At 30.6% G+C, this 23,183-nt stretch overlaps 1 protein-coding gene across 2 annotated transcripts in view; it reads right to left on the bottom strand.

Moving 5' to 3' along the window:
• Nucleotides 1–1,253: 1,253 nt before the first annotated feature.
• Nucleotides 1,254–23,183, bottom strand: part of LOC115879999 (zinc finger imprinted 3-like) — a 39,147-nt gene continuing 17,217 nt past the window's right edge. Inside the window, exons 7-14 of one of the 2 annotated variants that reach the window (XM_030897093.1) lie at nucleotides 20,765–20,956; nucleotides 15,576–15,785; nucleotides 9,096–9,290; nucleotides 4,866–4,952; nucleotides 4,693–4,803; nucleotides 4,487–4,606; nucleotides 2,477–2,596; nucleotides 1,254–1,428 (exon numbers count right to left, since the gene is read on the bottom strand). In XM_030897093.1, the coding sequence (XP_030752953.1) occupies nucleotides 1,413–1,428; nucleotides 2,477–2,596; nucleotides 4,487–4,606; nucleotides 4,693–4,803; nucleotides 4,866–4,952; nucleotides 9,096–9,290; nucleotides 15,576–15,785; nucleotides 20,765–20,956 (1,051 nt within the window). In that variant the 3' untranslated portion in view covers nucleotides 1,254–1,412. The remainder of the gene's footprint in view (nucleotides 1,429–2,476; nucleotides 2,597–4,486; nucleotides 4,607–4,692; nucleotides 4,804–4,865; nucleotides 4,953–9,095; nucleotides 9,291–15,575; nucleotides 15,786–20,764; nucleotides 20,957–23,183) is intronic. The other variant, XM_030897094.1, reaches the window with a different exon arrangement.

Below are 23,183 nucleotides of genomic sequence, written 5' to 3'. Positions count from 1 at the left end.
TATCATGCGGAGTCCCACGTTTTAGATATGAGAATGCAAGTGTGTCCAATCTATCTCTAGTACATGACATTAGTCTATGGGTGACAGCGAGACCTGGAAGTTGTCTGCCATCTTGCCGTCGACAAAAATTTGGATGCGCACTCGTCGAAGCTCATTCTCCCTCTTCCATATCTCTGGATTTATACAATGACTAAAGAATCCAAGGACAAATAACAAACGAGAGCAAATTGTGACGATGTCACCAAACAGTGCCGTAGCACATATTTTTCTTAACCTAGCTGTTTGAAGCAATATTTATATTTTTTGATAATTGTTTTGACTACGCCAATGGTGTATCATCCTAATTAATTACGAAAAAAACGTATTAAAAATGTTAACATAAGGTACAAAACTAGTATCGGCGTTTAGCCCATATCCAGTACATATAGATGTTAATTGAAATGGAAGAATAATTATCGAATTCAATAAGGAAACTAAAAAGTTGGAGTGGAGTGTTTATTTACCTATGAAACGTAACTCCTGGCTCTTTCTTATCGCTGCTGCTTTTACACTTGAAAGCTGAACAACTAATCACCATTGTAATAAAGTTTATACAAAGTTTACTACACACAAACTATTAAAAATCGCTAAAATTGTCGCTGGTGACCAAATGATGACTCATTGTTTGCCACCAAAAGAAAGGTCTCTAAGGTCACAAATTCTGCTGCAGCCCGTATAGGCGCGTTACATGTTCTTATATTCTTTAGTCATTGGATTTATATGCCGTGGCAATAATTTAAATTGTTTAGCAAACGAATCAATATTATCACTGGTAGGCAACCCGTAATGATTTCGAGTTTATGAATTACCACCGAACCAAAGGAGTTAAAACTTATCTCCTCTTTGACTGAACAACAGCCTACTACGACGTGAAGACAAGAATTAAGGACAAATACAATAGACTTAAAAAAAATACCGTATGAAAAAAATGAAAAAAAACGGCGTCAGCGATGGCTATGAAATGAAGATCGCTGTCATTTTGTATGTAAAATTATATGGGGAATGTTGTCGATCGTCATTTCCAAGACAACTGGACCCCGTTTTTTTCCGATCATACGGTAGTAATAGTAATAACTCTTGTATACTGCTATGTATGGGGGCTCGCAGACCGTCTTAAACGTAAACTAAATGACTTTTTTAATATGCGATAATTGTTTTATGATTATTAATTATGTTACGGACTTTGTAATAAGCTAAAATAAAACTACAATATAACTTATAAAACTTACTTTTTTTTTGAAAATATCACAGTTATAAATTTGTATAGCTTAAAAATGTTTACATATAAAAATTAAACAAATCAATTAATTTTTATATTTTAGTATTACATTATAAAATCTTCCAGCCTAATAATATAATTTCTTACTTATAGATCAATTTTCGGTATTTCTGGAAACAATAAAAATATTTAAAACACTGTGTATCAATAATTAGTTAAAATACATTTATACAGGGTGTTTTAAAAAACATGTGCCATCTCTCTGGGGAGATTCCTCACGTAAAAATAAGATTTATTTTTCATATCAACATAGTTCCGATTTTGCTTTGTTTCGTAGCTACAGGGTGTTAAAGTCTTAATATTTTTTCGATTTATTATAACTTTCTTCCAAGCGTTACCTTTAGCGTTTCGAATGAAATTTTGAGGGTAAAAGTTACTATAAATGCGACACATTTTAAAGCTAAAAAAGTGTCGACATATTCACCAGGGACGTGCATTTGGGTTATCACTGGAATATTTCTCTATAAAAAGCATGTACGCCACTGACTTTTATTCTCTTGTTAGCGAAATACCTAGTTTAAGAAGTTTAATGCCAATTAAAAGTTGTCTCTTGATATTTTGTCGATTTCGGTCTCCTTGATGAGATAAACCCAATTTTATTAATTTGCCTTGATCCAAGTCTGATAGCAACCTTTAAAAAAATTGAATATCATTAACTTGCGAAAGTTATAAATAAGTACTCATTCGTTCTTGATAAAAAAAATATTAAAAAAGTTCGTATAAACGTGGGTATGGAAATTAATTGTGATTAATAAAATTGCGTTTATCTCATCAAGGAGGCTGTATTCGACAAAATATCAAAAGATAACTTTTAATTGGCATTAAGCGGCCTACACAATTTTGATATCAAAAGAAAAAAGTGAGTGGCGCAGATGAATTTTCTTGAAAAATATCCCCGTGATAACCCATATACACGTTCCTAATAAATTTATCGACACTTTTTTAGCATTAAAATATGTAGCACTTATAGTAACTTTTACCGTCAACGTTTCATAAATCGAAAGATTATTAACACTTTCACACCCTGTAGCTACGAAACAAACTAGAATCGAACCCATGTTGATATGAAAAATAAATATTATTTTTACATGAGGAATCTCCCCACGAGAGATGGCACATATTTTTTGAAACACCCTGTATATACAGAAAAAAACATACCTAATGTCATCCTGCATTTCTTTAATTAAAATCGGAGTGTCATCATCATCAATTTCTATTTTTATAAAATCTACCAGCTTAATATATAACTTCTTAGTTATAGATAAATTTTCGGTATTTCTGGAAACAATAAAAAATATTTAAAACACTGTGTATCAATAATTAGTTAAAATCTTTGAATAAGAAGACTAAGGAAGGAGCATTATGCTATCCATGTATTCATGCATGGTGGGCGGAAAAAGCGCCATAAAAGCACTCTAGGGTGGGGATCCTTGACAGTTCTGTTTGACGATTCATTTGAGACATTTGAATTTGATTTGAAATTTTGTGGATTTGTCAATCTTTACGGAGCTTATTTTATGTTATTTATTATTTATTCTACTACTGATAGTTGTATAAAGGTAGTAAATCTAGATGGAAATTGTGACAGAACTTAAATTAACAGTGACGCTATCGCGATTTATCGAAAAAGACTCTAAAATAGTTGGTTGTGTAGCGTGCAGTAGATCTCGGCAAAAATTGAGTGAAATAATGGAACAACTTTTCGCTAGTAAGTGACTATATATATATATATACATACGTGTAGTAAACCGATCATTTATGAAATTCACTTAAATTAACTAAATTATATATTTTTCTTGCATTTTAGCTTTTATTTATTACTTGTCAAAGATTAGATGTCAAAGAATTTAGATACGTTAATTTGACTTACCTGCTTCAGTAGCGTATCGGATGTTTGTGGTAATAAATACTTATTATAACTTATCTATTTTTATTAGAATTATATATTTTTATAACAATTTTAATAACTACCAACATTTATTCACAACGTAAAATAAAACAACAAATTATTGAGTCTACCCCACGTCTACCCTACATCATAGTTTTACATTTTTTAAATAAAATTAGAACGACACTGATAAACCGGAATTTAAGTCGGCCATATTTGAGGCCCATCGCGGTGTACCTAAGATTTTTGATATGCTCCTTCCTTAGTCTTATTATTCAAAGGTTAAAATAGATTTATACAGGGTGTTTTAAAAAACATGTGCCATCTCTCTGGGGAGATTCCTCACGTAAAAATAAGATTTATTTTTCATATCAACATAGTTCCGATTTTGCTTTGTTTCGTAGCTACAGGGTGTTAAAGTCTTAATATTTTTTCGATTTATTATAACTTTCTTCCAAGCGTTACCTTTAGCGTTTCGAATGAAATTTTGAGGGTAAAAGTTACTATAAATGCGACACATTTTAAAGCTAAAAAGTGTCGACATATTCACCAGGGACGCATTTGGGTTATCACTGGAATATTTCTCTATAAAAAGCATGTACGCCACTGACTTTTATTCTCTTGTTAGCGAAATACCTAGTTTAAGAAGTTTAATGCCAATTAAAAGTTGTCTCTTGATATTTTGTCGATTTCGGTCTCCTTGATGAGATAAACCCAATTTTATTAATTTGCCTTGATCCAAGTCTGATAGCAACCTTTAAAAAAAATTAATATCATTAACTTGCGAAAGTTTTAAATAAGTACTCATTCGTTCCTGATAAAAAAAATATTAAAAGAAGTTCGTATAAACGTGGGTATGGAAATTAATTGTGATTAATAAAATTGCGTTTATCTCATCAAGGAGGCTGAATTCGACAAAATATCAAAAGATAACTTTTAATTGGCATTAAGCGGCCTACACAATTTTGATATCAAAAGAAAAAGTCAGTGGCGCAGATGAATTTTCTTGAAAAATATCCCCGTGATAACCCATATGCACGTCCCTAATGAATTTATCGACACTTTTTTAGCATTAAAATATGTAGCACTTATAGTAACTTTTACCCTCAACGTTTCATAAATCGAAAGATTATTAACACTTTCACACCCTGTAGCTACGAAACAAACCAGAATCGAACTCATGTTGATATGAAAAATAAATCTTATTTTTACATGAGGAATCTCCCCACGAGAGATGGCACATATTTTTTGAAACACCCTCTATATACAGAAAAACATACCTAATGTCATCCTGCATTTCTTTATTTAAAAGCAGGGTGTCATCATCATCAATTTCTATTTTTATAAAATCTACCAGCTTTATATATAACTTCTTAGTTATAGGTAAATTTTCGGTATTCCTGGAAACAATAAAAAATATTTAAAACACCGTGTATCAATTAGTTAAAGTTAAAATACATTTATATATACAGAAAAAAAAACATACCTAAGGTCATGGTGCATTTCTGTATTTAAAATCGGAGTGTCATCACCAAGTTCTATTTTTAAAAAATCTTCTGTTTTTACTTTATTAGTCACCGCTATACGTTCAGCATTTCTGAAATTAATAAATTACATTATTATCATTATATTGGCAAATATACATTTAAAGAAACCTACTTAAAGTCATCCAAATGTGGAGTGTAATCATCAATTTCCATTTTCAAAGAATCTAATATTACTTCATCGGTTGGAGATTCAGCATTTCTGGAAACAAAAAATTAAAATGCCAAAATATGTGTCTGGACATTTCCGTTTCAAGGGCAATATTTCAACGAACTTTTTTGATAGCTGCAATTATTTTGAATAGTTTCAAACTTAGTCACCAAAGCCACTTCGTGATATTAAAAGACAACATCATAAAGTAATAATAGTTTTATTTCGTTCTCAAAAATTAACTAAGGCATATTATTATGTTGACATGAGTCCAAAAAGAAAATGCTCAGGAGACATGGTTCTGATTGAAAAATAATGTTTTTGGAAAAGTTACTCACGAAATTATTGCACAGGGTGTTTTAAAGGTAAGGTAAAAAAACAACCCTTCAATTAACCCTGTATAATAAGCCAAATACTGAAGTTTATAAAAAACTGAGTTTATGAATTATACAGTTTGTTAAAAAAATTATGACAATCGGGCTAAAAGTAAAAAAAAATAATCACTTTAAACTTGACGAAAAAATTCTCCGCTGCGTTTTTTTTGCCATATGAGTGTATATTTTACTATGAATTTAATATTATTTTACAGGGTGTTTCTTAATGACATGCTAATATTTAAGGGCGCGATTCCTGGACCTATTCTAAGAGAAAAACTTAGTATGAACATGTATGTTTGTATGTCCAAAGCATCTTAATTTCTGAGATACAGAGTGGTAAGTTTTTCTAATTTTTTTTTTCATATAATAACTCTGATTTTATTACAGATATCTTTATGACACTTGATATACATACGTCTTCTATGCATCAAAAGGTGCGTTCGAGTAGACGATCGGAGTAAACGGAGTATAGTTAAGCGTTTTTTTTTGACAATCGGGCAGTACACTGCTGCGTTTTATTAACTCTACGAGCGTTTGGAGTGTACTCGATCTGCACCATGTTAAGAAGAGGAGCACGGCGATTTTTTTTAATTTCCCGCCATATTTCAGTTTGTTTTTGAGTACTTACAATCTTGTGTATGTGTTTTGTGACTTACAAGTTCAATATGAGTTCAATCTTTGAAACAGTTATGCTATGTAGACTATGTAGAAAATGAAGTATAGAGAAAACCTAAAACCCACTTTCTGCCGTTTAGTCAATATTATTTGTTGTGTGAGTTTATACATACTTATAAGGCAAATTGTGATCTGTGACAAAACAAACTTTGAAATGTTTCTAAATAAGTTGTCTGGGGTACAGGGGGAATTTGCCACATGTGGTGAATGTGGTGTAGAAGGTCCCCTTGGGGAAATACAAACACATTTTCTCCAACACTTCGATATTGTAGAAAATGAAACAGAGAATCATAGTCAGTATTATTTACATATTAGCAAGTAGTAGATAATTCATAATTATTTTTAATTTGTAACCTTTCTTTAGATATTAATGCAACACAAGAGCAAAGACAAGAGTCTAAAAATAACGATGATGACTCTGATAAGTTATGGCCACCGAGCACTGTTTTATTATTAGTAAGATTAATTGAAAACAGTTATGGCTCGTTTGACAATACAATGAAAAAAATTGTGTGGCAGAAAATTGCCTTACAGTTGTCTACTGTTCACGGCCGAACAACTAGACACGAAGTGGAAGGGTTTAAAAAGTACATATAAAAAAATTAAAGATCATAACCAAACAGGGGCAAGTAGAAAGACATGGCAGTTTTTTGATGTTATGGATGCTTTTTTGAGTACGAAACCTGAATATAAGGCACCTGCTACATGTAGCTCGACAGCCGGTTTAACAGTCAGTAAAGAAATTGAAGATACCAGCAATACCAGTTATACCACAGATAACGTATTATCTGTGATTATACTTTACCACTTTCAGCTTTAAGTTTATTGTAGGTCCATCAACTGCAAATTCTGATGTTGTCACGAAAAGGAGAAGAACTGAAAATTCAGTTGAAAATCGTCACAAGGACAAAATGCGTCGACTAGATAGATTTCTCGACTTGTACCAGGCGGCTGTAGAGCACCAGATAGGTAAAAAAATACATGACAGTAGTGAAGAATCTAATTAGAAATTTAAGAATTCAAAATGTTCAGTTAGAATTAGTGTTGTTTAAGTAAAATTGTTACTTCCTAATTATTTTATAATAGAAAATGTTTAGTAATTAAAACTATATATAAAACAATTAAATATTTTATTATCGACTGAAATCACCTTCTCATATACAAATAATTAGCTATATTATTAGGTTTCTCAATTGCTCTTCTTTCCTGTCTCTCTTCCATTACCATATTTCCTGGTTGAAGTATCATTTCTTCTTGAACTATTCTTCTTAAGCTAATGTCCAACATGTCTTTTGAATCAATACATATATTATGTAATATACATGAACTAAGTATTATTTGTGGTATAATTTCAGGTTTTCGAGCCTCCATTAATTTTAATCGTCTAAATCTTCCTTTAAGTAGTGCAAAAGCATGCTCAATTGTAACTCTAGCGTTTGCAAAAACTTCATTATAATTTTTCTGAATGTCAGTTAAATAACCATTGTCCTTAAATGGAACTAATAAATTATGCCTTAAAGAATAAGCTGAATCTCCAGCAAAATGTTCATCCTCTAATGTTTGTAAACTGCTTAATGCAGTTGCAAAGTCAGATCTACGTAAAACTCTGGCATCATGCATTGAACCCACTTCACCTGCATAGCAATCCAAAAACTTTTTTCTGTAGTCACATACACCTTGTAGGACAACTGAATAGTAACTTTTTCTATTCATGTATGATGCCGGATACCTTCCTGGAGCCTTCAGTGGAATGTGACTCCATCAATAATTCCTATTATTCCTGAAGTTAAAAATGCATTGTTAATTTAGCCATTTTATATGTAATAAACATCTATAAATCATTTGGAAAACTAATATTGGAATAATTCTTTTTAAATAAAATTGTCAACCTTATGATAAATAATTGAAAAAATAACTTAGCCTACCTGGAAAACCTGTCTTTTCTCTAAAAAGGTTGGCGTTATTTCTAAGTTGCTCAATATTGATGCATATTATTTTCTTCGTTTGATTTAGGACGAGCAGATCCTTGCAGTTTTGTTCACACAATTCCATGCAGTGGATTTGCTCACCCCAAATCTTTCTGAGACACCTCTAAAAATTAACCAATATATGTTAGATGTCCATTATATACATCATTAAACCTTTATTATTTTTACCAACCTAAAACTAATATTTGCTAAATAATTACAAGGAAATATACAGTTGTTTTTCTAATGGGAGTTCCGGATTTCCTGATATTCTGTCTCTTTGAACGACGCTATTCAATTCTTGCATTAATACTTCAAATGTTGAACGGGTAATTCGAAAATGTTCTTGAAACTGTTTATCCTTTACTTTTGAAAGAGTTATTTCAGCATAATTCTCAATTTTTGGTATTTTTTTCCCTATCATTTCTACTGTCAAAATAAACAGTTCGGCTCATCACTATCCATCTCCATATTATTCATTCTGATGCCCATTTAAAAATGGTGTTATTGTATTATCAGTATTTACAGCATATAGTATACAGTTGATTTAGAAAGCTGAGACATTTATTTACAAGCCAAAAAAAAACGCGGTTATTGAGGTTATGTCTACATGTTCATGGCAGATCACGTGACTACGCTCCTCCTGTGCGTTCGTTTTGAAGACGTTTTCCGTGATGATCCTTTCATACTCTATTCTTACTCTACTTGCTCCACCGATCGTCTACTCGAACGCACCTAAAATACCTTTTTTGGTGCACAAAGAATTTTATTTATTTCAACAAGTGGCCGTCCATTATTTCAAAAAATTAGAAAATTTTACCAACTTGTATCTAAAAAGTTAAGATGTTTAGAACATATGTATATTCATATAAAGTTTTTTTTTACTTAGAATAGGTCCAAGAATCCCCTCCTTAAATATTACCATGTCATTAAGGAGCACCCTGTATATTGAACTTTCATATATAAAAAAATAAAATTGTTTTATTTATTGGGTTTTCACCTATCGGACAATAAAAGCATTATTATTATTATGTGAAAGATGCACTATGCAGTGCGCACTAGCGAACATCTGTCGCTCTTTCTGTGCCAAGTAAACTTACATATGTGGTGTGTGTGTGTGTTTAAACTTTAATATTCATTAATATCAATATTTCTTATATTAATAATTAATTTACCTGGAATCAACGTGCCCATGTTTGAGGTGAAGTAGTAAGCCGCGTTTTGTCTTATATTTGTTGTTACACTGCGCACAGATAAACATCTCTCGTTCTTCCGGTGCCATGTGAACTCTCTTGTGGTAGTGCAGACTTACCCTGTGTCCAGTTTGAAAGCTACATATGGCACATTTATAGACCTTTTTCTGCTTCGACCTAATCAAATATATTTTTTTTTAATATCACAGCTTTGTAACTCTACAGTAGAATGTTTAGGAGGGGGCTTAATCACCGCTACCTTACAGATCTATTGTGTGTTCCCCTTTCTTTAGTGATAGCGGGTTATAACCCTAGATCATGTTATATATTTACGTGGATAAATCAACGCCATAAGTTTAGCACTTGAATAAAAAGATTAAGGAAGGAGCATATCAAAGACCTTAGATCCACCGCGAAGGGACTCAAATATGGCCGACTTAAATTCCGGTTTATCAGTATTTAAAAAGTTTACAGTTGAGGGTTCAGTTTATAATCATCTGCTGATGATGCTAACATGGTTAGCGAAACGCGCGTCCAGTGTAAAAGTAAAAGTGTTTTGGTGTATTGTGGTGATTTAGTGTTTTTATTTTTTTTTTTTATTTTTGATTTAAAAAGTGTAAAACTATGATGTAGGGTAGACGTGGGGTAGACTCAATAATTTTGTTGTTTTATTTTAAGTTGAGAATAAATGTTGGTTCTTATTAAAATTGTTATAAAAATATAAAATTCTAATAAAAATAGATAAGTTATAATAATTATTTAAACACAAACATCCGATACGCTACTGAACCAGGTAAGTCAAATTGACGTATCTATATAAATTCTTTGACATCTAATCTTTGACAAGTAGTAAATAAACGCAAAAATGCAAGAAAAAATATATAATTAGTTAATTTAGGTGAATTTCATAAATCATCGGTTTACTACACGTATGGTCTATTAAGGTGCGTATTCATTATCCGAACGAAGGAACGAACGAATGTTCGCTAGTGGTATGGACGGGGACCGTACGATAGAACCGCACGAGAAGACCGGAGGCATTTGTTGGCGAATGCCTTTGATGTACCGACTCGAAACGGATGGCCTAGCGAACGAACGAACGAACGGCCGCATGCGTTCGGTCCCCGTCTAAATATACCGCACTTTCATTCGTTCGTTCGGATAATGAATACGCACCTTTATATAGTCACTTACTAGCGAAAAGTTGTTCCAATAGTGTCACTGTTAATTTAAGTTCTGCCACAATTTCCCTCTAGATTTACTACCTTTAAACAACTATCAGTAGTAGAATAAATAATAAATAACATAAAATAAGCTCCGTAAAGAATGACAAATCCACAAAATTTCAAATCAAATTCAAATGCGTCATATGAATCGTCAAACAGAACTGTCAAGGATCCCCACCCTAGAGTCCTTTTTCCGCCCACCATGCATGAATACATGGATAGCATTATGCTCCTTCCTTAATGTTTAGCATTAAAAAATGTCTCCAACATCACGACATGCCATTTTCAAACCTTCTTTATTGCACTTATGAAACGTTCAATAGGTTTATCTTTTCCGAGAACCTTACTTTGCGCGTGCGTATTAAAAGTTGCAAGTATTTGCAAAATAATCACAATTTTATACAATTTAGATAGTACAAATTATACATTGTTATGGAAACCAACTTTTCATTGTTATCATATTGTCATAATTGGTCAAATCTTATCATAGAATCATAAAACATCCCCCTTTAGAACTTTTTCTTTAATGGCCATAAAGGGAAGTACTGGTCATCAAATGGTATAACAATTGCGAAAATTTAATCATCTAATTTAGACACAAGGGGTCGCTCTTAGCTTTTTTAATTTTAATTCAATTTTCATTGCTTTCAAACTATAATATTAGACTTTGTTGTACTTTGTGAATTTATAAATTAATTAATAATTTTTTTTAGTATAAAAGTGCATTATATTAATTCAAATTATATTACATATACACATTTAAAATTAAAATGTTATGACATATACAACGATTGTATGTCAGTTGCCGTTTAAAATGTCATCTTGATAACAAAAAGTTATTGTCAGAAATAGTTAAAATCATGTTAAAACATTAAGATTCACAAGTTATAATTAGATATTTTATATTATTTCAAAAACAAAAACATAATAGTACCTACAGCGTAATGTTGATACGCAGGTCCAAAACAAAAAGTTCTGTTATATTTTTCAGTTTTCGTTGTCAGCCGCGGAGGTTTCAGTGATTTTAGTGTTGTCGGATATTTTTAGTTGTGAAACAGAAATATTGCGTTTGGATTGCAAAACTAAAAGTGGAAGTTTTATTGAAATGTAAGTAAGCGTTTGTCCATTTAATATTTTACTTTTTTCATACCATAGACAAACAAATAAAAAGAGACTGGCAAATTAAATGGCAAAGAGAGGGACAACGTTCCCGTAGCGCAACTCAAAACGCAAAATTTCGTTCTATTTATGTTGATCTGCGCATTGCGTCTATTGGGCCCACTATCGCATTCTAATATAACAAGAGAGAAAGAAGCAGCCATATAAAACGTAATTTCTAAATATAAATTAGAACATTCGCCTTTCGTTTTCGTCATCACGACAACCAAGATGACAACATCATGACAATTCGTCATGTTTGTTAATTTTTCTTTTGGTGATTTACCTTTTTTCTAAACTCTCCATTTTATTGACTTATGAATATGGATAGGGAGCAAATTCCTTTGTTCAATATAGGTATTTATATTTTGTTACTTATAATTTTAGGTTATACTATTTGTTATTTTATTTGCTGCAGGAGCCAGTATCATCTATTTTTTATATGTATTGGTTTGGCTCTGATAGATATGTTAAAGGCACCAGGTAAAATAAAAGTAAGTAGTTACATTTATCATCTTATTAAGAAAAAAGTTGAAGTAGTAGTGTCAAAAATATTTCGAACCTCTCTTAACATAACAAATTAATACAATTAATTTTTTTCATTTTTTGGGTAGGTAGTTTATAGCTGGTTTATAGTAACCAGAAACTTTATTAATATACCTATTTTACTTTTGTTTTAGGATTAAAACTGGACTTGAAAATGGTTCAGGATCATGATTCTCGCAAAGTCTTCTTTGCTTGGATATTCACTTTGTTATTGCAATTGGGCAGTTTTTTCGAAAATGAGATTTTTAATGCCCTTTAAAAAAATTGGCCAATCGTTTCCTGCAACAGTCAGTTCTTCTGCATTTAAAATTGGTAGGTGAGTGGGATAAACACTGTTATTTTTTGTTATTATATTATAAAAAGGTTTTTTTATTTTTATGTATAAATAAATATGTTTATAAAACAGTACAATTTTTGCTTTTTTTATAATTTCCCTTTTAATAGTAGTATTCTTTCGTTCTGAAAGAAACTGCAAATTTTAACTTAAACTGATTTATTCTCTACACCACGTTCCCTTTACGTGGTATAGGGAATAAATCAGTTTAAGTGAAAATTTTCAGTTTCAGAATAAAAGAATACTACTAATAAAGGTTAATTTCAATTTTCCGCCAGCCAGAATGTGCGATAATGTCTTACGATACGTTTTACACGTATCTCTTTCTTTTTCATATAAAGCACACATAATAAAGAAAGACAGCAATAAAGACGTACGTCCTGCCATGGTCCTGCTAATTGGTTTCAAAATTGTTATTCTGAGTTGCGCTACGGGAGCGTGGTCCCACTCTTTACCATGGGATTTGTCAGTCTCTTTTTATTTGTTTGTCTATGTTTCATACCTACGACAAATATACATATATTGAAATTTTATAATTCGTTTTATTTAAAAAATGTTAGAAAAGAAAACAAGCCTGTAGTCCTGTAATTGACAATTGTTATATAATGTATTCCATTTAAATGCAATATATTACTTTACAATTAAAAAAATGTAAATTTAAAAAATATATTAAAAATATGTACAGGCAAATAATTGAAATTTTTAGTATGCGGACAAACACGAGAGGCGCTTTATTATTTACTTTCATTTCTTAACATGGCAGATGAAGTTCTAAAGGGGGATGTTTTGTACATAGAATTTTTTTTTAAAGACCGCTTTTATATAGCCAAGGATGCAAGTGTGTTTAGCGAGAATTTATTTTAAGTTTGTGCAATTATATTTCTATTTTTTTTCGTTGGACTTCCTAAATACTAGTAAAAATTACTAGAAAGTGTTCGGTGTGTGGAAGTTATAATATACAGGTCCCCGAATTATCTTTTCTTAGGCAAGTAAAGTATTCAGTTGTTCTTTTATTTATATTAAACCACATGGATACTTTCTGTTTAGATTTCCTAAGAATATTGATATTCGTATGGAGTGGCTAAATGTATTTTTTATATAATTTAATTTTTGTGACAGTAAACATTCAATTTATTGTTCAAATATATGCATTTTACAAATTAAATTTTCAAAATTAATGTTCAAATTTGCGCGTGGATGCTACGTTCTCGACAAGGATAGATAGAGTAGAAGCACTACGTGGGCAAGAAAAAAGAAGATAAATGAAAGTAGTTGATAGGATTGCGACAGTTTCCACAGTGATTTACTTATCCACGTAAGTATAGGAAAGAGTAGATAAGACAAGAGACGACAGTGAACAAAGAAGTCGAATTTCGCGAGAGAGACGCAGATATATTAAAATTTAAAGGTCCCATCAAGTCCCATTTTGTCTGTTGCCAAGTATATTTCTTTGAAAAATAAATAAGATTTTCTGAAAATAAATTAATATTATAAGCAGGATATAAGTAACGTATGTTAATACTGAAATGTAAATTTTTAGTTTAGGTTGGTTTAGGTTCTTTTTTCGCAATATACTGATAATATCAAAGAAACAAAATGACTAATTAGTTGACCGATTTCAAAGATAAACAGATAAAATCTCAAAATCTGACAACGGCGTATTTTATCTAATCTAACAAGAATCTAACCTATGATTTTAGGACGCTAATCAGCTGTGCTAATCAGGCTTAAACATAAACAAATCTGATTAGTTGTTTTCTTGCATTTTTGCCTTTTTAAAGTGAGTTTTTCGATATATTATCGTTTTGAGAGTTTTTAAGGTTTAATTTTAGTATCGTTTTTGTTGCGTACTAATTTGTAAATATTGTTAAATATGAATACTGAACAGGACACGAGTAGCAGGAAAAGACGAGATGGTGGCAATGTGTTTGCTTATAAAGACTGCAAAAATAGGTTTTACTCTTCGACAAACATAATATTTCACTCTTTTCAGAAGGATCCTGAAAAGTATTTTTACAGAAATATACTATATAATTATGTTATTAAACTAAATGTAATCCATAGATCGAAGACACGGTTAGAAGCTTGTAATACATTTAAAAAAAACTCTATTTTTTTGTACATAAACTCCACACTGTGATTTTACATTTGTTCAAGTCCATATGTAAAAAAAATACACGTAAATAAAACATTTCTTACAAATCGACTTGGTCACTTTATCTTGTTTACCAACGATATACAAAATATTGCTTTTATTATCTTTATTCCCCGACAAATATGTTTCTAATTATAATTTATTTTATATAATATTTAGAAAACTCATTTTTTTTTCGTTTCTATTTATTTCTTTACCCATACAGTAACTATATATAATCTATACAGGCAAGTTTTAATAATAGTCTATTTCAAATTTCCCGCGAAAAAATTACGAAAATTTAAAGGGACAAGCGAGAGACGAGGTCACTCTCCCACCACTCAAACATGAAAGGTACCGCGCGAACTGTCGTCTCTTGTCTTATCTACTCTTTGGTATAGGTATATGATCTAGAGTTATCACTCATAACTCTACAGTATGTCCCCGGATTGTCTTTACCAGAGGAAAAACTTTGTTATTATTGACATTTTAAGAATAATGCATGCTTCATAACAATTTTTGCTTGGTCTAAAATGGTTAATCCCGTTTGTTTTTACTTTTCTAAATTTCCATACCATTTTAGAGAAAATTAAAAGAAAACATGAAAATATGGTTGACTTAAGTCCTAGAAATCAAAAGGCTTTTCTACGGTAATATAATTTCGATTTTTTTCCAAAACTATTATCCTCTTTCCGTAGCATTCAATTAAATAAATTTTGTGCTTCTTTGACATTTTAAAACAGCAAAAAATATGACGTTAATTAAAATTGTATTAATAACACTCTACCAAAGAATGAAAACGAAATTATATTACCATAGAAACGGATTTTGATTCTCAGGACAAAAATTCAACTATATTTTCATGTTTTTATTTAATTTTCTGTAAAACGGTATGGAAATTTGGAAAAGTATAAACGGGATTAACCATTTTACAACAAGCAAATTTTTTATAAAGAATGCTTTTTTCTAATGTCAATAACAAAAAAGTTTTTCCTCTTGTAAAGATAATCCGGGGACATAATGTATAAAACCGGATTCCTCCGGAATATTAACAATTAATTTACTTGGAATCAATATGGCAAATATTGATGTGATCTTCTAAACTCCCCTGTAACATATATTTCCGGTCACACTGCGCACAAGCAAACACACGTCGTTCTTCCGGTGCCAAGTGAATTTTCTGGTGTTTCCTAAGACTTGATTTATGTCTTGTTTGAAAGCCACACATGGCACATTTATGGACTTCTTTCTGCGATTCCCTCAATTCTTTCGCCCTAGTAAAATAGTTTTTAAATATTACAGTCTTTTTTGTCACTCGATAAAACAGGGTCCGGCAAATATACCGTATGATCGAATAAAAACGGCGTCAACGATGGCTATGAAATGAATATCACTGTCACTTTATATGTAAAATTATATGGGAAATGTCATCGATCGTCATTTCCAAGCCAACTGGACGCCGTTTTTTTCGATCTTACGGTATAACAGCAATAATCACAGACGCACTGATAAACCTCTTTTAAAAATTTAAAGTAGTGAATAAAATAAGTCTCTTTGACTAAATCCTAGAGTTCCATTTTTCAAAAAACAAGATATGTGCTACTTTAAATCGCTTTTTAAACCGACTTTTATTCAGTGAAATATATACAGGGTGTTTCAAAAAACATGTGCCATCTCTCCTGGGGAGATTCCTCACGTAAAAATAAGATTTAATTTGCATATCAACATAGGTACGATTGTGCTCTGTTTCGTAGCTACAGGGTGTTCAAGTCTTAATATTTTTTCGATTTATTATAATTTTCTTGCAAATACTTTAGTGTTTCGAATGAAATTTTGAGGGAAAAAAATGGAAAGAGGTATGGAAATGCATAGTTTTAGAGTTACAGGATGTTAAAACTTTTTAAAATTAGGTTTTTTGTAATACCATTATTTTTTTATTTGAAATTGTTGTAGGTTGGACTATTAGTAATAATAACTAATAGTAATAATATTTAATAATAAATTAGGTAAAATATATAATTTATTAATTTTATTTTTATTTTAATTTTATTAATTGTGATTAATAAAATTGCGTTTATCTCATCAAGGAGGCCGAATTCAATAAAATATCAACAAATAACTATTAATGGGCATTAAACGGCCTACACAATTTTTTATATCAAAAAGAAGTCAGTGGCGCACATGTTTTTTTTTGAAAAACATTCCAGTGATAACCCATATACACGTCCCTGATGAATTTATCGACACTTTTTAGCATTAAAATATGTAGCACTTTATAAAAAATACTACAAATATGTAGCATTAAAATATGTAGTAACTTTGACCCTTAAAATTTCATTCGTATCATTAAAAGTACTTGGAAGAAAATTATAATAAATCGAAAGATTATTGAGACCCTGTAGCTACGAAACAAAGCAGAATTGGACCTATGTTGATATGAACAATAAATCTTATTTCTACGTGAGGAATCTCCCCACGAGAGATGGCACATGTTTTTTGAAACCCTGTATACAGGGTGGTCCGAACAGTATTCAGGAAACTTCGGCAGCAAATTCTGCGCATAAAAATAAGTAAAAAAGTTCGTATAAATGTATGTCCAAAAATACTTAGTTTCGGAGATACAGGGTGTAGGAGTTTCATTTTTATTTCGATTTTTTCTAAATAATTTCTGAAGTAATGTCAATATTTAGATGAAAATTGGTGGATCGGTGTTTTTTGACATGAGAAATTTGATTTTGATGTCAATATGACACCCATTTGTAGGTGGCGCCACCTACATGTGTTTTAACTGTTTTGAAGAGTAATAACTTTTCGTAGGTACCTGTATAAAACTACTGAGTAAAAAAATATACATTTACGACTTTTTTACATAAAAAAGGTCTCTTGGTAAAAATCGCTAGGAGTAATGGTTCTCGAGATATTTGGAATCGAAATTATCAATACCTGTCATCATTGACATAAATTAAACACGTTGACTACATAGTTATTAGACTGAAATCATAAATTTGAAATATTTTTGTGTCAAAAGTTCAAAAGAAACTGTTTAATCATAATTTTTTCGCAGAAAAACTTACGATTAATTTAAAAAAATAAAAATTAATTATTTCAGTCAAATAACTATACTCAACGTGTGCTTATTTTTTGTCAATAATGACATGTATAGACTAATTCCATTCTAAATATCTTGAGAACAGTTGCTCGTAGCGACTTTTACCAAGAGACATTTTTTACATAAAAAGTCATGGAAATGTATATTTTTTTAGTCAATGGTTTTATACAGGTACGGTCGAGAAAAGGTATTACTCTTCAAAACAGTTAAAACACACGTAGGTGGCGCCCCCTACAAATAGGAGTAATTTTGACATCAAAATCAAATTTCTCGTATCACAAAACACCCCGATACCAATTTTCACCCAAATATTGATGTTACTTCAGAAATTATTTGAAAAAAATCGAAATAAAATGAAACTTCTACACCCTGTATCTCCGAAACTAAGCATTTTATCTGTAGAATGATATGCCGCCGAAGTTTCCGGAATACAATTCGGACCACCCTGTATACATATATAGGGTGGTCCGAACTGTATTCCGGAAACTTCGGCAGCATCTACAGATCAAAATAAGTAAAAAAAATCGTATAAATGTACGCCCTTAAATGCTTAGTTTCGGAGATACAGGGTGTAGAAGTTTCATTTTTATTTCGATTTTTTCCAAATAATTTCTGAAGTAACGTCAATATTTGGATGAAAATTGATGTCTGGGAGTTTTTTGACATGAGAAATTTGATTTTGATGTCAATATGACTGAATGTGTTGTAACTGTTTTGAAGGGTAATAATAACTTTTCGTCCATATCTGTAAAAAACTGCTGAGTGAAAAAATATACATTTCCGTGACTTTTTAAGTAAAAAATGTCTCTTGGTAAAAATCGCTGCGAGCAACCATTCTCACGATATTTAGAACGGAAATAGTCAAAACATGTCATTATTGACAAAAATAAACACGCGTTGAGTAGATAGTTATTTAACTGAAATAATAAATTTGGGAAATTTCTATTTTTTTAAATTAATCATAAATTTTCTGTGAAAAAATGATGATCAAATAGTTTCTGGCGAACTTTTGGCACAAAAAGATTTCAAATTTATGATTTCAGTCTAATAACTATTTAGTCAACATATATGTATAATTTATGTCAATGATGACAGGTATTGATAATTTCGATTCCAAATATCTCGAGAACCATGACTCGTAGCAATTTTTACAAAGAGACCTTTTTTACGTAAAAGACATCGTTAATGTATATTTTTTTACTCAGTAGTTTTATACAGGTGCGGACGAAAAGTTATTGCTCTTCAAACCGGTTAAGATGTAGGTGGCGCCCTCTACAAATAGGAGCCATATTGACATCAAAATCAAATTTATCGTGTCAAAAAACTTCCAAACACCAATTTTCATCCAAATATTGACGTTACTTCATAAATTATTTGGAAAAAAAAACGAAATAAAAATGAAACTTTTACACCCTGTATCTTCGAAACTTAACATTTTAGGACATATATTTATACGAACTTTTTTACTTCTTTTTATCTGCAGAATATGTTGTCGAAGTTTCCGAAATACAGTTTGGACCACCCTGTATATACATATACAGGGTGATTCCTGTAAGTCGGTCATGCTTTCGAGGAATGATAGGGGTCGTCGAAATATGAATTTTGATATAGCACACTATGAGTCGGAAATGCCTCTTACGCAAGATACAGGGTGTTAAAGTTTTTGAAAAATTAAAGATATTCTTTAATAGTTTTTTAACAGTTGAAGGTATCGTTATAAAATTTCATTATGAGAATCTACCTAACAGAGACACTTTAAATGTAAAAAGAAGAGGTTTCAGTTTCAACCAGTGGTGTAGATGTGATACGTATCGGGTAATTTTTTCAAAAAAAAAAATAGTACGCCACTGATGAAAATAAAAATTTCGGATTTTTTTTTATTTACTCGGTTTATTTCCAAGAAAAAATGTCTCTTGCAACTTTCTTCTATCTAACACCATTTTGTCACAATTTGAAAATAAATATTTGTTTAATGAGAACCTTAAATATGCGAATTATTATAACTAACTTAAAACTACGAATTTTAATATTAACAATAAAAAAAATTCTAGTTTAAATTTATAATTTTTTAAAAATTTATTTAGAGCTGATAGTAAAAAGTACTAAAGTTACCCAAGATGAAGGGTGCTAACGATGCACATGTGTTTGTTTCTGCCCTCTAGTTATAATAATTCGCTGTATTTAAGATTCTCATTAAAAAAATTATTTATTTTTAAATTGTGACAAAATGGTGTTAGATAGGAGAGAGTTGCAAGAGACATTTTTTCTTGGAAATAAACCGAGTAAATAAAAAAACTCAGAAATTTTTATTTTTATCAGTGGCGTACTATTTTTTTTTTTGAAAAAATTACCCTACGCGTATCACATCTACGCCACTGGTTAAAACTAAAACCTCTTTTTTTACATTTAAAGTGTCTCTGTTAGGTAGATTCCTATAATGAAATCTTATAACGATACCTTCAACTGTTAAAAAACTATTAAAGAATATCTTTAATTTTTCAAAAACTTTAAAACCCTGTATCTTCCGTAAGAGGCATTTCCGACCCATAGTGTGCTATATCAAAATTAATAATTCGACGTCCCCTATCATTCCTCGAAAGCATGACCGACTTACAGGAATCATCCTGTATATATGGTAGGTAACTTAAATCACTTTAAACATTATTAGGTAATGTACCTTTAATTTTTTGTTAACTAATTAATATTCTAGTTAATTTAATCCAATAAATAATTAATATCCGAATAACAATATTATTTTCTCTAATTTATATATTTATATTTTCTATTTTATGATATAAACATGACATATACACAAAAAAAAGACAAACGATTGGTTACTCATAAAAGACAAAGATAATCAGATAGTCGAATGTCGCTGACGTGTCTTCAACAAAAATAAAGCGAATTTACTTATCCACGAAGTTTATAAGAAGTATTTGACTAATAAAAAAAAATTGTCTCACTGACAAAAAAACGCTTAAAGTTTTAGAAGGCATATGCCCTCTCGTTGTCTGAAGGAAAAAACTCAAAGAACAAAGAAAAGCCATTTAAAATATCTGAATACAACTACAAATCAAGACAACTTTTTTAAGCAGATACATATCTATTTAGGTATAATTTTTGCGCTAACAATAATAAATTTACCTGGCATCAATATGGTTATCCCGAAGATGATCTATTAAGCTCTCTTTCCTTGTATATTTCTTATCACAGTGTGCACAAGCAAACAACTGTCGTTCTTCCGGTGCCAAGTGAACTTTCTCGTGTCGGTTAAGTCTTGGCTTTTCCTGTGTTTGGAAGCTACATGTGGAACATCTATAGACATTTTTCTGCATTCTAATAAAAGAATTGCTTAATATTAAGTCTGTCTCGAAAAAGTCCCATATAATGATTTCTGATAGAGATTTTTCCTACAACCTTTTTCACAAAATATGCGAGCAAAGAGAGCGCTCATGTTAAAAATACTAATAGATATACAAGGCGTTTCTAGTTTTTTTTAAATAAATTGCTAAAATCCCTATTCCAAAAATACCAGAATGCCATAATCGATATTGAGTGGTTTTTGAAATAAGAGCATTCAAAGACTAAATTTTCTGTACACTTAAAGCTCCGTCATAATTATAAAGTAGTAGATTGTTTAAATTTTTTAATTGGATATTTAAAAAAAAACAGTCTTGAAAAAAGTATATCTAAAGTATGTTTCAGAGTATATACCAGGCGAGTTAAAACTAAATGTAGTTTTTACTGCTCTATTTTAAATAAATCACACATGTATATTAGTATCAAAATAATTTACCCCTATACGAAAGTACTTCGATTATCCATGTGACGCTATGACCTTAAAAAAAATTAAGACACCTTTTTAAGAACCGATATTCCCATTTGAATGAGAAATGTTATGTCAGTAAGCCAGTGATAAGCTGGTTTCCGTCTGACTTACATGCCCCAGTGTTTACAAATAGATTTCTATTCTAGTGTTATTTAAAATTTAGTTTTTTTTATTTTTTTGTTTTTTAACCAGTAGCATATGACTTTAAAGGTACGCGATATAAAACTATATCTGGCCATGTCATATTGCCATTAGGTATCACTAAAATACGAGATATATTTTTATAAACACGTATTTTATATACATAATACATCACATATTTTTATAAACACAGTTTTACCAGCAATATCTATACTAATATATAAAATCCTTCAGTGACTGACATGCTGATTAATCACGATCCTGCTCAAATCACTCAACATAAGAAGCTCAATTTTGGCATACAGGTTGATTCTAGGGTGTAGAGGTTCGATAAGAAGGGATTTTTCGAAATTCCAGTTCCAAGAGGGTGAATTCCCATTCATCAAATATTACAATATTTTTTATTTAAAAAACGGTCAAGTTTCCGAAAAAACGCTTAAACACGTATATTTTATTTTGTTTTTTTACATATTTTAAGATTTTTTAAAAATGTATACAGGGTGTTTCGAAAAATCTGGTCATTGATTAATCACGATCCTGCTTAAAACGCTTGAGCAAGTAAAAGGCTGATTTTTGGAAAACAGATTGACTTTAGGGTGTAGAGGTTCGATAAGAAGGGATTTTTCGAAACTCGAATTCTAAGGGGGTGGAACTATCCCTCAAATATTAAAATATTTTTTATTTAAAAACCGGTGAGTTTTTCGGAAAAACTCTTAAACACGTATATTTTATTTTGTTGTTTTACATATTTTAAGATTTTTTATAAATTTATATAGGGTGTTTCATAAAATATGACCATTGAGTAATCACGATCCTGCTTAAACTGCTTGACGTTTAAAGCTGATTTTTGGCAAACGGATTGACTGTGGGGTGTAGAGGTTCGATAAGGAGGGGTTTCTCAAATATTACAATATTTGTTATTTAAAAAACGGTTAGTCTTTCGGGAAAACGCTTGAACAAGCATAATTTATTTGGTTTTTTACATATTTTGAAATTTTTTAAAAAATTATACAGGGTGTTCCAAAAAGTTGGGTCATTTTTTAACCACGATTCTGCTTAAACTGCTTGACGTAAAAAGCTTATTTTTGGCAAACGGATTTTTTGAAAGTCAAATTCCAACGAGATGAAACTACCCCTCAAATATTACCAAGTTATATAATAATATCGCCATATTGTTTTTTCTCATGCTGACATAAATGTGAGAAAATTTTATCCAGTTTGTATGTTAATGGAAAATTTTGCTTTGCTTTATCATCACCATTACAAATGATTAATTCGACGCGAACGAAGTCGCTGGTACACGCTAGTTTATAATAAACGAAAACTAATCATTAGTGTTTTGACAGAAGGACATAAATTGTCTGATGGTTTGACACTTAATGTCAAAGGAAGCTAGATAAAATCAAGAAAAAATACGCTTTAAAACTAAATCTTAAATATCTTAAACACGATTCAATTTAGGTATAGGAACATGTAGTATAAATGTAGTATAATCAAAAAGTAATGAATTGAAAAACCTTTTCACTAGTGAAATAAAAAAAATGGGTTTTCATTTGAAAAAAAAATATTTATGATAATTTGTTAATTGCTCAA

Source organism: Sitophilus oryzae, unplaced genomic scaffold, assembly GCF_002938485.1.
Source record: "Sitophilus oryzae breed Bouriz unplaced genomic scaffold, Soryzae_2.0 scaffold_1604_pilon_pilon, whole genome shotgun sequence".
Lineage (NCBI taxonomy): Eukaryota > Metazoa > Arthropoda > Insecta > Coleoptera > Curculionidae > Sitophilus > Sitophilus oryzae.
The sequence above is the reverse complement of the archived record's forward strand: the minus strand, read 5'-3'. Positions and strand labels throughout refer to the sequence as shown.